Below are 15,134 nucleotides of genomic sequence, written 5' to 3'. Positions count from 1 at the left end.
TATACGCTGCGTAACATTTCTACCAAATTATACGTGGGATACATGTTAAGCTGATCTGGAGCAGCTAGCTGCGCGCTGCTTAAAACTACCGAACCTAACAACTAAAACTGAGGATTAGCACCGCCGGGAACTGTAACCAAGGAAACCTCCGACGACAATTGACAAGCATATGGTCTATGAGCATAGTAATATAAAGTACCCGAATTTACTCATTACGTTTGTTTAAACATAGCATGTTTGTGATCTAATATATGTTGAAAAAAAAAATAGAGAGTTTCATCAACAAGTAACAAGTAGGGTTTAATGGGTGATCGAGCAACGAAATGGTAATAATAGTCCCAAAACTTTTACCAGAAAAATGACGTAATGTGTTTTACGCCAAAACCAAGAGTAAATTCGAACGCTTAAATGTTATACATTCAAACTTTCACATATCGAATAATAACAGTGCTTGAAACCCGTTTCCGCTTATTTGGTGTGATTTACCATTTATTTTGAACATTTAACTCTAAATTATTTTGATGATCTCCGAATTGAATGGCTTTCAATAAAAAGGGGTTATGCATATTAAGTCTTTTGATGTTTCAACATTAATACTTTAAAATTTTTTTTTTTTTTTTTTGCTAGAGTTAATACTTTTTTTTTTTTTTTGAAAGGTGCTAGAGTTATTACTTTAAACTTTCTCTCTGTTTTTTTCTTTTTGGCAAAGAAGCTATCTCTCTGTACAATCGTCCATTGCATGCAATTGCTTTCAAGTGGGCAGATTCATGCACCGACCCCAATCAGAATTTTGTCTCGTGCTTCGGTTGTTATACCTTTGTCCTTCACAAAGTCATAATCGAAACAATCATGCACTAGCTACCAACTTTAACTTGTGGCAGTAGTAGCTAGCTGGGTGGCTTTCATGAAGTGGACCTCTAAATTAACCAATTTCTCGCAGTAACCAACCATCTGTATTGTGTGATGTTGAAGAGATTGGTATCTAAATCTACCAAGGAACTCACGATATGATCACACATGTATATATATTACGCATGTTGTACAATAATTATGCATGAGGAAGATGTTGATGTTTCTATAGAGCCGGATCCATGAGCAAAACGATCTTTTTATATGCAAAGTGCCATAACCACAAGCTCATTTCAACATAATGGATAGGGAAATATCCGCATCTCCATCCATGAGAAGTTGGTCAGGCTTAATTTTGGCACTTTCCACCACGTGGAAGCCGTAATCAGCAATTGAAAATATACATAACGTGACAAATAAAATTATTATTACGAAAATGCTAATATATCCAAAAAACTACTGACTTCAGCACAAAAGTTATTGCTCAAACTAAAAAGTTACTAATCTCTGAAATTTGAAAGCTATTAAGTCTAACATCAAAAGTTATTGGTACCTAATGGAATTAATTCGAAGCACCGATATGCACTTACATAAACAAAAATGGATGATTAGATAGTGCACTTGATTTTTTTTTAATTAAAAAAAAAACTGACTACAAATATCAAGTACTACTGAGATCACCTAATAGATGCTGGCTGGTTCACTTGCACTGATGGTGGATTAAAGAATTTTCAGATCCACAAACCCAAAAATTACTGACCCCAGTACAAAATTTATTGTCCCCAACCTAAAAGTTATTAACTATTTTCCTAATACTACGATTACTATCCTTGACCGAAAAATCTCACGAATACGATCGTACTGGTTTCCTTTAATTTTTCAGTCAATCAATGATATAGATAAATCAAGTTGGGAAAACTTGTGGTAATCTTTTTTTCCGACAAGGTGAGTTGGCCCATTCTCGAGGCCGGTTCAAGTATAAAGCGGCGTCTATATATATTGGGTTTGGGTTTTAGCTTTCTGAGTGGACTGAAATTCAAATACGACCAAAATTATGTTTTTGGTCTTTGGAGAGAAATTAGAGTTGGAAAGTTTTGGAATCCTTGGCGCCTAAATCTGTCTGAAAGCCCTAGTATTCAAGCCCACAACAAAAGAGCCCACAATTTCTTACCTTAAATAAGAAGTTTTTTCGACAAATACCTAAAATATAAATTGACCTGTACACCCAAGTTTTAATGAAATTGCTACGAACATATTATTCATAATAAAGTGGGGGAAGGATTGAAGGAACCTAGCTAGCATTATCTTTATTTTCTATTTGAGAACACAGTGAAGAACTCCATCAAAATAAACTGACTGGTCAAGAAATAAATGAAAATGCATGAGTCAATTGTATTAAGTATAAGGGAGCAGGCTAAATAAATTATAATAAATATAATAAAGACTAAATAAATTTAGAAACCACTAAATTAATATACATTAATACCAAATTTCTAACATGCATTCTTGTCTTGGTATTTTCCTTGCAAATTTATACAGTAGTGTGGACTGTATTTTCTATCACTAGCTTCCAACTATGAGAAAACTACTTGCAAGCTTTTTGATGGTTTGCATTTTTACTACATCGTCAAATTTTAATGTTGGGTATTGCCAAGAAACTTTTAATGTGCTTGACTACGGTGCTGTTGGAGATGGCCAAACCGATGATGCTGAAGTAAGTTTCTTAATTCTTTGCATGTTCATGATTTTCTTTCATTCTTTTACTAATAACAAGTTTACATATTTGCATGAAAGGCTTTCTTGAATGCATGGAGTGATTTATGTGCAGCAAAAGGAACACCAGCGCTTGTAATACCAATGGAAAAAACATTCCTTTTGCAACCTACAAAATTCTCAGGTCCTTGCATATCCAATGGCTCTATCTATGTTGAGGCAAGAAATTAACTAGCAGCTGAAACCAAATTTATGACTCATTAGGCCAAATGTTTGCAACTGATGAGAGGCTTTTTAACATTAATCAAGATTACTTATGTGTTAAGCTTTGAAATTGTTGAATTGGTGGGTGACAGATTTTGGGGAAAATCGTGGCACCCAAAACTCCTCAAGAATGGAAAGAGTGTGAACAAGAATCCTGGCTGCTCTTTTCAGAGGTGAACAACCTGATCATTAATGGAAATGAAACAGGAGTAATCAATGGGAATGGTTTACCTTGGTGGACAGAGGTAAAGCCAACTTTATTTTATTTATTTATTTATTTTTTTGAATAGGGTTGATTCTATTAATAATCAAGCCATGAAAACATGTCAGAGTCTAACAGAGCATACATAAGAAAATCCAGGACAAAGTGACAAACTGGATAACCTATCTAAGCTACAATTAAACTCATTAAAATCTATAGGGACGCTCGCTGAACATCCAGCCTAAAATAAGCAAGTATAATCTCGCTTTCTAAGGAAAATATATTCATCTAGTCTAATATGTCAGGCACACAATTGTGGTACAAATATGAACTAGAAACATCTTAGAAAAGCCAACTTTATTATTAACCATGTCTTTTATTTATTTATTTCAATTTCATTCATCAAGAACATTCAAAAACTTTTATGATCAAGGGGTATATAATGGTCTCATGACACCTCTTGTCCAGTAGTAAAGAGGAAGAGTACCGCACTCCATTAGTTATATCATAGACTCATCAACTAAGATTGAGGGCTAAGCCAGGAAAGCGCCATCTCCACCCAAAATGTAGGATATAGGGAGAGATAGAGCTAGCTTCCGATGCCATGCAATGAGTGACTTTATTAACCATGTTATAAATTTAAATTTACGCACATAAATCAGCATTATGTTGCTCATTTGTGATAGCTCTCTGTTATCTAATGTAGTAGTTAATTCACTTATTTTTCAGGTGAATAAGTCGAAAGTAGAGAAGTCAAAATGCCATAGACCAAAGGTTAACTTTATATCCGCCGTTGCTTGCACTTGCACGCTCATACACGCATACGCACATACACACAAGCTCACAAATTTGATGATAAATTCTGAAAATATTGGATAACTTATGCATTGTAGTGCAGGCTCTACGCTTCTTCAATTGTAATGATCTTCAGTTAAGTGGACTCACACACGTTGATAGTCCAAAAGGGCATATTAGCATACTAAATTGCACCAATGTTATAGTATCCAATCTTCATATCATTGCACCAGATGATAGTGAAAACACAGATGGCATTGATATCAATATGTCAAGACATGTCAATATTCATGACTGCATAATTGGAACAGGTAATGCGTCTATATCACTATTCTTTTTTCTTTTTTTTTTTCTGTTTGAATTGCAATCATTTTTTATTTATGTAAACTGTTTCTTTTCCTGGGGTTGTATGTATTACAACAGGAGACGATTGTATTGCTATTAAAGGTGGCTCAGTCCTTGTCAATGTCGCCAACATTGCTTGTGGACCAGGTCATGGAATTAGGTTAGTACACTAATACTAAAACTTAATCCCTTGATGCATGTTTACAATTGTTACATTTCAAAATTCTCCATCTAGTGTGGGAAGCATAGGTGAATTAGAAGGAGCTTATGAGACAGTCGCAGAGGTTTATGTACGAAATTGTACCTTCAATGGTACGATGAATGGAGCTAGAATCAAGACATGGCCGGTATGTAATAACACTTCAAAACATTTGTTGTATTTTATAGAGTTGAATGGTATAATGGTTAGGTTCTCATTCTGGTTGAGCCAAATTTTTCTTAAACTACCCACTATTTGTCTTCTTTTTTCTTCTTAGGGTGGTTCTGGATATGCCAAGAATATCTCGTATGACAAAATCACTCTAATAGGAGTTCAAAATCCTATTATTATTGATCAAAACTACTGCAATGGTGAACGCGACTGCGGTTATATAGTAAGTTTAAATTTTCTATAGTTTTTAAACTTTTCATTATGAACATGATAGGGACGAGCAAGAGATATTTATTCTTGAAAGTTTTTTGAGTTCTCTGTTCTTTTTTTTTTTTTTTTTTTTTTTTTTCCGGTTTTATTGTTAAGAAAATGAGGTGAAGGGAAATTGAGAGTTGTTGGTACCTAGGTTCCTTTTGGATTATAGGCACGGTGAATACTGAAGAGCTAATCTCCATCATCCTCAAGCTACTCCACTCCCAATTGTGCACACACAAACCTTGAAGTGTTATTAATCCATTACTATGTTTCTAGAACCAACGATGCATCGGATCTGTTCTTATAGTCTAAGGTTGTGATCTGCTTTAAAAAATGACAGACGTCGAATTCAGCAGTGGAGGTGAGTAATGTGGCATTCAATGACTTTCGAGGAACTCTGGCGGATGAACATGCGATTACATTTGATTGCTCCAAGACTGCAGATGGCACTCTAGCTTGTCTCAACATTAATATGAAGCAAATCAACATTACTTCCATAGATCCCGAAAAGGAAATCTCCGTCTTATGCAAGAATGTAAATGGAACTACTGAAGATACCAGCCCCAGTGTTCATTGCCTACAAGCTAGAAATCCAACCATTGATGCAGATAGTCCTGACGCATATAGTCCTGATCCCTACGCCTATTATTTTTAGAACCATGTATTGTAAGTCTTAGTTTCTTCTAGATAGGGCTAGCTTCAATTATTGTTTTGCTTTTGGTCTATTATGGGAGTTAAAACAGTTTTCTGTTTGAAAATTGAGAAACTAGTTATTATTGTTTAACAATCCAAGGGTGAGCTTCAGAACGAGCTCCAAAATAGTTCATAGTTTTCATGTTTAAAAGAAGCAAAAGAATGGAATAATAATAATCTTTCGAGATTGAGCTTCCAAATATTTTCAGAATTTGTTATTTCTAAAAATTTGGTGAGTGTTAATGAGTATTCTTATTAAATTATTTGGTGCTTATAAAACTTCCCTCACTGGAATCCAGGTGAGCTAGAAGAAATTGTCTCGGACCAATAGCAATTTTGTTCTTGTCAGATCTTTAGATCATTAAAACTAAAAGTAGTTGAGCAATTCACATCACTAAGTAGTCGAGCATTTCACAATCAAACACCATAAGTTTGACTTGTATCTCTTTCTCGTCAGTTAGCAATTGTGTAGGCTTTTGTATTGTGACATGTGAACACGTCCACGAAATTTGCTAAGATTCACAGGATGGGAAGGATAGATGATTTGGAAGTAGCAATTAACTACTTTCCAGGTTCATATAATTATTGGTCATCCTTGGTTGCAAGGCACCCAAAGTCAATTATGTTAATGGACACCTCAGGATGATACATTAATAAAAAGCATGTCATGTCAAATAGTTTGGTATTGCTAGCAAACTTTGACAAATGAAACCATAATTTCACATGATCACTTTGATGAAAAATATATGCCAATTTTCTGTAACATATTTACAATCACAACAATGAATTTCTTTGCCAACTCACTCTACATCAAGACATGAGAAAACCCTTGGCTCATATCCTAATAATCACAGAAGGGTCTACAAAAGGATGTAAAATTAACAGAGAAAACTTACAGAAGAAAGAATTACAAAAACACAAACAAAAAAATGAACAATTCTTTCATTAACATGTATGATGTATCACCTTCCCAAAAGTAACCTTGAGTCAGTCTTCCAGTCATTAACTCTCGGTTTTACCTTCCAACGATCCATCCCTCATCAATTTCAAACTGAGACTATTGAACCGATCTCGTGAATACTGCCTTGACGCTTTTCTCCAATCTGTGCCGGCCTTCATCATGGCGGCAAACTCCTCGTAACTTATTTTTCCATCCTGCAATCATAAAAGAGGATTGAGTGTGGATTCTAAGGAGGCATAGACCAGCATAAATAGTTATAAGAGTATCTAGTAGAGAAAGCACACTATACAAGAATAAATTCCTAGTTTTGCTTCATGTATGTAAATTTGCAGGCGTACTGATATTAAGACAAGCAGATACGGATAGTTACAGTTTTAACTAGTATGAAAATGTGACCAACCTTGTCTGTATCCACGTCATTGATAATGGCACTAATAACATCTTCAACGTTATCATCAACTTCAGGAGCCAAGGCAGTTCGCAACTCCTCAACTTCAATGTACCCACTTTTGTTTTGATCAAAGAAGTCGAATGCTTTGCGAAGGTGCTCATCATCATTGCCCATCCTTCTTAGGTGAACAGAAATGGCTACAAACTCTCCATAGTCCAGATACCCATCATTATCTACATCACCCTGTAAATCAACGTCTGGTTAATATGTGTAACATTACAGATCTTCATATAGTCTACCAAGTTTAATGATCCAGATACGTGTGAATTCGAAGCACATATGTGTGATAATTCAGTCATTTCAAAACAATCACTTCTATTCCTTCCCCCTTTTGCCCAAATATCATAACGGATTAGAGAAAAGTTCACTTTTCTAAATTTCTTTTTGCTCAGATAGATGTCACATGTAAAACTTTGGAAACTTTAAAGAAATGTTTCAATTTGTTTTGCTCTTTTCTTTTCTCATGATATAAATTGTGGGATAACAGGTGGGGGTTACTTTTGAGAAGTTAGTCATTACATGTGGTTTCTAAATGTAACGGGTGCAGAAAATAATTGATAGCAAGCATTCATACAGACATTAAATGCTAACATCATGCCACTTTCATATATTTCTCCACAATTCAAAGTGCCATTTCAAGATCACATACTATACCCACTGTGGACACCCAAATCCAGACCCACCAAGCCAAAGAAAGACAACTATAGTGACTTAATAGAGCTAAAACATGCAAAGAGTTCAAAATACAGGATAGTACTTACAGCTTCCATTAGGATATGAAGATCAGTATCAGGTATCTGATGGCCAAGTTTATGCAACCCAATTCTTAGCTCATCAATGTTAATCTTGCCGTGGTTGCTAGTATCCATGAGCTTAAATCCCTCTTGTATGCCAGCAACTTCATCCTGTGACAAATGCTCAGCTATAACCTGTAAATTTAAATTCCAAAAGAAAAAAGAAATGGTAAGGAATCATATAAATCACACAGTAGAGCATCCAAAGCAAATGCAGGAGCCTGAAAAAATCATAAAACCAAAAAATTTGAGACATTACCTTGAGTGCACTTTTCTTAAGCTTGTTCATTACAGAGAATTGCTTGAGCCTTGCTCTCACTGTTTCACCTAAAGAAACATTTGGAGCTTTCTTTGCATTTTGCAACCAAGTATGATCTGCATTCAAAGAAGTAAGAACAAGGTACGTGTTGGTTATATTACAATTCCAGTAGATTCCAAAACTGGTGAAACACATCAACTACTGAGTGATAAACACCACCATTTATCAGAGCTTATCCTTACCTAGAACTTGCTGAGCTGTAAGCCTCTGCTTCGGGTCAGGATTAAGCATCTTCTTCACAAGGTCTTTTGCATTATCAGAAACCTTAGGCCAGGGGTCCCTCTTAAAATCTACAACAGACCGTATAATTGCTTGTGCAACTCCCTGTTCAGTTTCTGCAGAGCAAGATAACTAAAGTCAGAAAATTTCAAAGATTACAAGTCAGAATATTAGCAAAACTTTTCTGGAGGGAGTTGCATCTCTAACGAAGTGAAAATATTTAAACACAAATATGAAAAACTGAAAACACACCTGCCCAGAAAGGTGGAACACCACAAAGTAAAATGTAAAGTATAACTCCAGCACTCCACACATCAACTTCAGGACCATAATTGCGCCTTAGCACCTCGGGAGCCATGTAGTACGGACTTCCAACAATTTCACTAAATTTTTCACCTGGTAGTATCATACACAAAAAGGTTTAACACATCAGCGGCACTGAACAAAACAAGATAATCAAATGCGCCAACTTTGCAAAGACTTACCAGGCTTAAAAAAGACCGACAGCCCGAAATCAATTGCCTTCAAAGACGCTGTTTCCTTCTTGTTTGCGAATAAAAAGTTCTCAGGTTTGAGATCCCGATGCATCACACCATGCTTGTGGCACATCTGCAATAGAATCGAACACGTCAAACTCATGTCAGAGAATAAGTCCCGTCAATGGGGAATCTACACAGAGAATCGCAACTATCACAAATTGTCCAACAAAAAAGAATCATGTGATTTATATCTTTCTAACGATCCTATTAAGTTACTTTCCTAAACCATATTGATCGGAATTTAGTCAAACAATCACCAAATACCGACACGAAAATCTCGGACAAATTCTGACCTGAACAACTTCCACAATAGTCTTAGTGACAGCAGCGGCGGCACGCTCCGTGTAATGCCCTCTGGACACAATCCGATCGAAGAGCTCACCGCCCTCACAGAGCTCCATAACAAGGTGGACCGCATTATCATCCTCATACGTATCTTTCAAGCTCACAATATTGGGGTGCTTAGGCAAATGCTTCATGATCTCAACCTCCCTCCTCACATCCTCGATATCCACAGCCGTCCGCAGCTTCTGCTTGGAAATCGATTTGCAAGCGAACTTCTCACTGGTGACCTTGTCGGTACAGAGATAGGTGATTCCGAACTCTCCGCGGCCGAGCTCGCGGCCGAGTTCGTATGTCTGCTCGATTTCGGTGCCGGTTGGGTCTTTCAAGACGGAGAGCTTGCTGCCGCCATGGGTGACGGCGTAGTCTATGGCAAATGGGTTCGGCCTGTTCTTCTTGTTCTTTATGGGCGAACCCGTTTGGGGAGGGGTCACACAGCAATTACCCATGAATCAAGAAAACTCGATCAAATCAGTCTGATGGGTTTGAGATGGGAGGAAGAAAAGAAAGATGGGGGATTTAAGAGAAGGGGGTTTGGGTTTGGGTTTGGGAAGAAGATGAGAAGGGGAATTTTTTGCGTGTGAAAGCCACCAGCATTTGATGAAATGAAAGAAGAAGAGGAGAGGGTCCAACGTCTTTCGAAGAGACTTCCCTCCTAACTCTCTCTCTCTCTCTAGACTCTCTCTCTTTCTTTCTCTCTCTTCACATTCACAGTTGGAATAGAGAGAAAAAGTCCAGATTCCAGAAGGGGGAGCTCTGTAGTTTTCCTATAATATTAATTCAATTATTTTCATTTTTTTAAAGGTCGGTAAACAATGCCCCTCAGGAGTTTTCATAATTACACTTGGGTATTTTGCTTTCTTTCCTTTCTTTCCTATTTTGTACTTATGTATTCCTAACATAATCCGAATAAAAGACTTTATAGGGTGGAATGAGTCTTTTCTGATGGAAGAAAATTCATAAAATAGATAAGAAAGTTCAGTACTCAAAGGAACAAAATCAGCAAAACAAATCAAATCAAAAAGCAAAATTGCATGGCCAGCGAAGAAAAAAAAAAGAAAGAAATGACGGATTTTTTTTTTTGTTAAATTGAACCAAATTAAACTTAATATTGTACCAAAAAAGAAAAGATTGAAGTTAAAATCTTTAACATTTATTGAAAAATCAATGGTTTTTGAAAGTCAAGTGTTAGTTGGAGCCGCACCACCAACACTAACTACTTCGAGGTTAGTCCGGCCTATGTAATCTGTTAATTGAATTGTGTCTTTATTTGTTTTATTACATTCATTGAGTGATTTTTTTTTTTTTGTTCTTAGTAATTTCTTATAATTCATAAGGTCTCATTCAACTTGCTAATCAAGTTTCTGAGTTCTCACGACCGACCTTATATATCGGTAATTCATATATTCAGAATTTTCAAATATTAATATTGATGATTTTGCTTGTACTATAAGGTAATTTAGAAGAAGAAAAAATTGACAAAAATTAAAATTATTTGGGAGATAATTGACATGTGGGTGATTTTATTTTAGCAATTAATATTAGCAATTAAAGCACTCAAAGGAGATTTGGTTTTTTTCTTTGTGCGTACTTCACCACCTAAAGTAATACAAGTGGCAGAGTCCAATTGGCTGGCATATACAGACCTTCTAGAAGCCAACCCAAAACACTAGGGGGGGAAACGAATAAAACATGTACATGTCCAAATTTATTGAGCATAAACCTTTTCAACCGAAAAGGGCAATTTGGTCATATCAGAACATTTAAGATGGCATTTATGGACCGGCGACTATTATAAGTTTATTAGTGTAGAACCCGCTGACGTAGTAAATGACACTCGTGCCCTTGAATAATGCGTCAGATTCTTGGTGGCATATAGGTAAATTCCCCGTTTTCTTTTTTGTTTTCTCTGTCTGAGCAAAAAAGGGTCCGGATAAATTTAGAAAGCCAATCTCTGTCTCCACTCTCCAGCCGTCCGGGGATTGTGGGAGAAGGGTAGATCCGTCATTTGAGAATGAAAGCAATAAAAATGAGCATCAAAAGCGTCGCCCCTAGTCGGTCAAACACGACGATTTTGACTTTAGGGAAGGAAACAATATTTGGAATTATTTTGACTGCTTCTCCCAAACGAGTAGGGTAAAGCTAGGCACAAGTTTTTATATTGATTTTAGTAGTCGGAACGAAGAAAAAAAGAAATTTTTTGTTAATCCTCGAAAGAAATTGGATGATGCTTAGGATTGGACTCTTTTATATGAGTGATCAAGGAGTTCATTTTTGGAATCTTTTAGGGTGTACTATAGATCTTCTATTAGAGTTGTGATATCGGTATGATATTGACCCAAAAATTGGTGACAGTAGTATACAGAGTTATGTATTTTATCATTTTTATGTGAATGATGATAATAATAAAAATTATAAATTTAATCGAGTATGTGATAGGTATTTTATTTAATTATTTTTTTTTAGAAAAGAATATTTTGAAAATTATTTAGTTAAAATTTATAATTAGCGAGCAAAATAAATTGTGTGACTTAAACTCATTAGAAGCTAAATTGACCTTATCTATTTTACAAAAGTGGTTTTGTTATGTTCATTTGAATTCCACTTGGCATGTTGTCAAAAAGAATTTATAGTCTAGTGATAGTTACCATTTACGTATCTCTAAATCCTCTTTTGTGTAAAAGATAATACTTGGCTGCACATCTAAGACAACAACATATGTTCATTTTTTTTATGACAATTTTTTTCTCCTTTCTTGCTAAACACATTAGGGTTGTTAAACATATATTGAAGGGACGATTGGTAATTTTGTAGGCAGTCGCTGAAGAAACAAACGCATGCCATTTTTTGTTTTTTTAGTTTAAGCAAGGTTTTGATCTTGGATATATTTGGTGTTGGAGCCTTGTAGTGTGTATCTTTAAACACATGTTTTTCTATAACTGATTAAACTCCAACCCATTAAGGTAGAATACCAAGCAATGGTGCCAATGTTTTTTTTGTTTTTTTTTTTATTTACGTTTATCGCAACTTTGTCACATGCTAGTGAGATCTGAAATCATGATCAACATGTTACCGTTCACCACGAAGTTTCATATCATTTATATCCACACATCACTTCTTAAATTGCATTGGGAGTTTGTAGTATACTTTATTATTTATCTTTTCTGGGAGCAATCCACTCAAATATTTATATGACGATTACTTAAGATAACCTTACAAATATTATATAAGAAAAACTCTAGAATATGATCTCTTTCTTTGTCCTTCCCATGTTGGCATCATGAATATCCCCTTGGCTCCGACCATCCGGTTGTATTCAATCTGGTATTGAGGTTGTATTCAATCTGGTATTGAGGGTCATAATGTTATGTTCACTGGGTTTTTAGAAACTAGAATTTCTAACATCTTTTGGTTTTCGCGATTGCAATTGTTTGCCTTGAGGTTTTGGTTCCATTTTTGTGACTTCTACGAGACCCATCATATATTCTTAAAAAATCGTACTCGTTTTCTCTTATAACCAAATATCTAAGCCAAGCTTGAACATTTGATGCTCGACTTGGCTCGTGTAAGCCATGTCCGCGGGACTGTGACACCATGGCCCAAGGACTAAAATATCGAATATCGAGGAAATATAGATAGTTCAAAAAAATGAAAATTTCGATCTAAGTAAATTTTTGAAAAAAATGATGGAAATTTAGAAAGTAATATGGAAATCATTAATGAATTTTCATGAAATGTTTATATGATCAGTTACATATAGTATTTTTTAAAAATTGTTTGATAAACTTAATTGACTTAATTGTATAATGATTGTAGTAAGTTAGATTATAATAAGATACACCGACATGACAAAGAAATGAAATTCTACATGAGAAATCTCAAAATGACTTAAATAGAAGATTAGGAGAGTTAACTATTAATTACAATTAAATAGATATGTTAAAATAAACATCGGTCTTCAAACAAACAGGAAATGAAGTAGAAAATTGTCCATAGAAATACATAGAAAAGTTTTTTTTTTTTTAATAGAGCCAAATGTTTACTAGTTAGCAAATTAGATAATCAGAAGATTTATAAACATGGACCATGGAGGGAAAAGACTCAAAGAGTGATACATGACCCTATAAATTTTTAAAGTTTTCCTTTTTATATGTCGTACAGTTTAGTCGGATTGGATAAGGACAAGGGCTAGTTTTCACGAGGTATCAGGTTCGAACCCCAACCTCGTCAAAATTTGGCTTCAATTTTGGTTAAAGATATATCGAAACCCTAAAAAAAACAGAAATATCGAGGATATTATCGATTTGGTAAGTCAAAGATATATCGAAACCCTAAAAAAAACAGAAATTTCGAGGATATTATTGATTTTTCAGTCCTTGCCATGACCACTAATTTTGCACCTAACTTGAGAGTGTGAGTCCATGATTCACGCCCAAGGGGTAAACCAACGAAACTCCAACAGATTCCCCATTTTACAGTGAGAGAGAAATCTTATTTGGTCACGAATAAAGCAAACCCATCCTAGGGTTTGAGCAGAACGACGGTAGGCTTTCTTCGGTGGCCGGCTGATCTAATACCGGCGAGATTCCTCGTCAGGGCGAGGTTTGCGTAGGGAGGAGCACTCGAGTCGAGGACAGATCGGGGAGGAGTCAAGGATCGCGTTGATCGGTTCGGGTCGGCGGATCCATATTTCTCCTCAGAATTTTTTTGGGCTAAGGACTGCAGCTTGTCGTCGGTGACAAAATTCCGAGCTGCTTCCCGGTTCACTGCGGAGCGGTTTGTTTGGTGGCTGGGCCATCTGTGTCTGGCGCTTGGAGTTGGGGTCGGCGGGGAAGACTTTGATCGACTCGGGGTCGCGCAAGTTGGGACAGATCGAGATCTGATGTGTCGAACGTGCTGCGTTGGTGGTCCGATTAGCTTGGATACAGAGGGGAGGCGATCTATGGCCTGCTGGAGTAATCGACCGCCGGTTGCAACGGAGGTGTTCCTCAGAGCAAGTTCCTGGGCTTGGAGTTGGGCCTGGGGCTCTGGGCTAGATTCTGAGTTTGGGCTAGCTGGGCTTAGTTCATGGGCTCTCAAGGAAGGTGCTTTGCCACCCTCACTTGTTACTTAATGGATTGGGCAAGCCCGACCCAAGAGTTCTAGACCTACTTGGGCTTGTTTGGGGCTAGTTATGGTCTTCAAGTGCCAGTCTATTCGGATCATGACTTTCTTCGAGAGTTGGTAATTATCTCGAATATGATTGGTGGATTTCAAGCGGCTTATGAATAAGGAGGTGTACCTATTTGTTGGTTAGGAAGTGACTTTCTGTTGGTACCACAATTGCGTGATTAGCTAATGGGAGGCTAGTGAATGATTTTGCCCTAGAAGACATGAAGTTTCTTTGTTTATAAGTTTGCTAATTATAGCGAGCTTATCATCGACTTGTAATGAGTTTGCTTAGCTTAGATTAGGGTGCCCGGATTTTCTTGCCGGCTATCTTTTTGTAAGTGCAGCTAGACTCTAGTCATTGGCAGTCTGCCGGCTATTGATTCTAATGATATCAATTTCTATTCAAAAAAAAAAGGGTAAACCAACGAGAACCATGCTCAAGAGCCTCAGACATGAGTCAATAAGGAAATAAAAGCCTCAGCACCACATATGGTGATCTACCAGCGTGTATCGCATTAGGTAAATTAAGATGACCATGGTGTGTCAAAATGACCTATGAAGGAACCCATTCTCGTCATTTCAACCGAACTGATAGAAAAAACAATCAATGGCTTTCTCAAGGAGATCATCCCCATGGGAGGTTTGCTTGTGATGTTCTTACGCGTGAGAAGATATCCCACCACATAGTGGTGATTCAGTGGAGTCGACAATCTCATGTATTGGGAGTGTCAAGAATGACGCTAGTCTTGCATACATATTATCAACCATTCTTAAAGGAAGAAAAATGATAAAGCTCTAATAAAGATTTTTAAATCAGTTGGAAGATTTGTGTATCGAAATATATATATATATATATATATATATATATATAT

The 15,134-nt window shown here is 36.4% G+C and overlaps 2 protein-coding genes across 2 annotated transcripts; one reads left to right on the top strand and one right to left on the bottom strand.

Annotated features, from left to right (window-relative positions):
* The first annotated feature begins 2,425 nt into the window (after positions 1-2,425).
* Positions 2,426-5,636, top strand: LOC133723084 (probable polygalacturonase At3g15720). The gene is made up of 8 exons (XM_062149914.1): positions 2,426-2,563; positions 2,919-3,071; positions 3,758-3,802; positions 3,927-4,134; positions 4,247-4,328; positions 4,404-4,515; positions 4,645-4,761; positions 5,134-5,636. Exons 1-8 carry the CDS (start codon positions 2,426-2,428, stop codon positions 5,446-5,448), a joined length of 1,170 nt encoding a protein of 389 aa, XP_062005898.1. The 3' UTR covers positions 5,449-5,636.
* A 556-nt stretch (positions 5,637-6,192) lies between these two features.
* LOC133720493 (calcium-dependent protein kinase 8-like) lies at positions 6,193-9,812 on the bottom strand. Its single transcript, XM_062146824.1, has 8 exons — positions 9,063-9,812; positions 8,716-8,839; positions 8,483-8,626; positions 8,194-8,346; positions 7,952-8,067; positions 7,660-7,827; positions 6,848-7,081; positions 6,193-6,641 (listed from the first exon to the last, which is right to left on the bottom strand). The coding sequence occupies exons 1-8, from the start codon at positions 9,558-9,560 to the stop codon at positions 6,489-6,491; spliced, it is 1,590 nt and encodes a 529-aa protein (XP_062002808.1). The 5' UTR covers positions 9,561-9,812; the 3' UTR covers positions 6,193-6,488.
* Positions 9,813-15,134: the final 5,322 nt, after the last annotated feature.

Source organism: Rosa rugosa, chromosome 7, assembly GCF_958449725.1.
Source record: "Rosa rugosa chromosome 7, drRosRugo1.1, whole genome shotgun sequence".
Lineage (NCBI taxonomy): Eukaryota > Viridiplantae > Streptophyta > Magnoliopsida > Rosales > Rosaceae > Rosa > Rosa rugosa.
This window is presented reverse-complemented; position numbering and strand designations above follow the sequence as displayed.

Coding starts and splice junctions, on each gene's coding strand:
- LOC133723084 (XM_062149914.1), top strand. CDS start 2,426: ATGAGAAAACTACTTGCAAGCTTTTTGATGGTTTGCATTTTTACTACA. Junction 4,135..4,246: donor TGACTGCATAATTGGAACAG/GTAATGCGTCTA, acceptor GTATTACAACAG/GAGACGATTGTATTGCTATT. Junction 4,516..4,644: donor CTAGAATCAAGACATGGCCG/GTATGTAATAAC, acceptor TTTTCTTCTTAG/GGTGGTTCTGGATATGCCAA.
- LOC133720493 (XM_062146824.1), bottom strand. CDS start 9,560: ATGGGTAATTGCTGTGTGACCCCTCCCCAAACGGGTTCGCCCATAAAG. Junction 7,828..7,951: donor TTAAGAAAAGTGCACTCAAG/GTAATGTCTCAA, acceptor TTAAATTTACAG/GTTATAGCTGAGCATTTGTC. Junction 6,642..6,847: donor ATGACGTGGATACAGACAAG/GTTGGTCACATT, acceptor TTATGATTGCAG/GATGGAAAAATAAGTTACGA.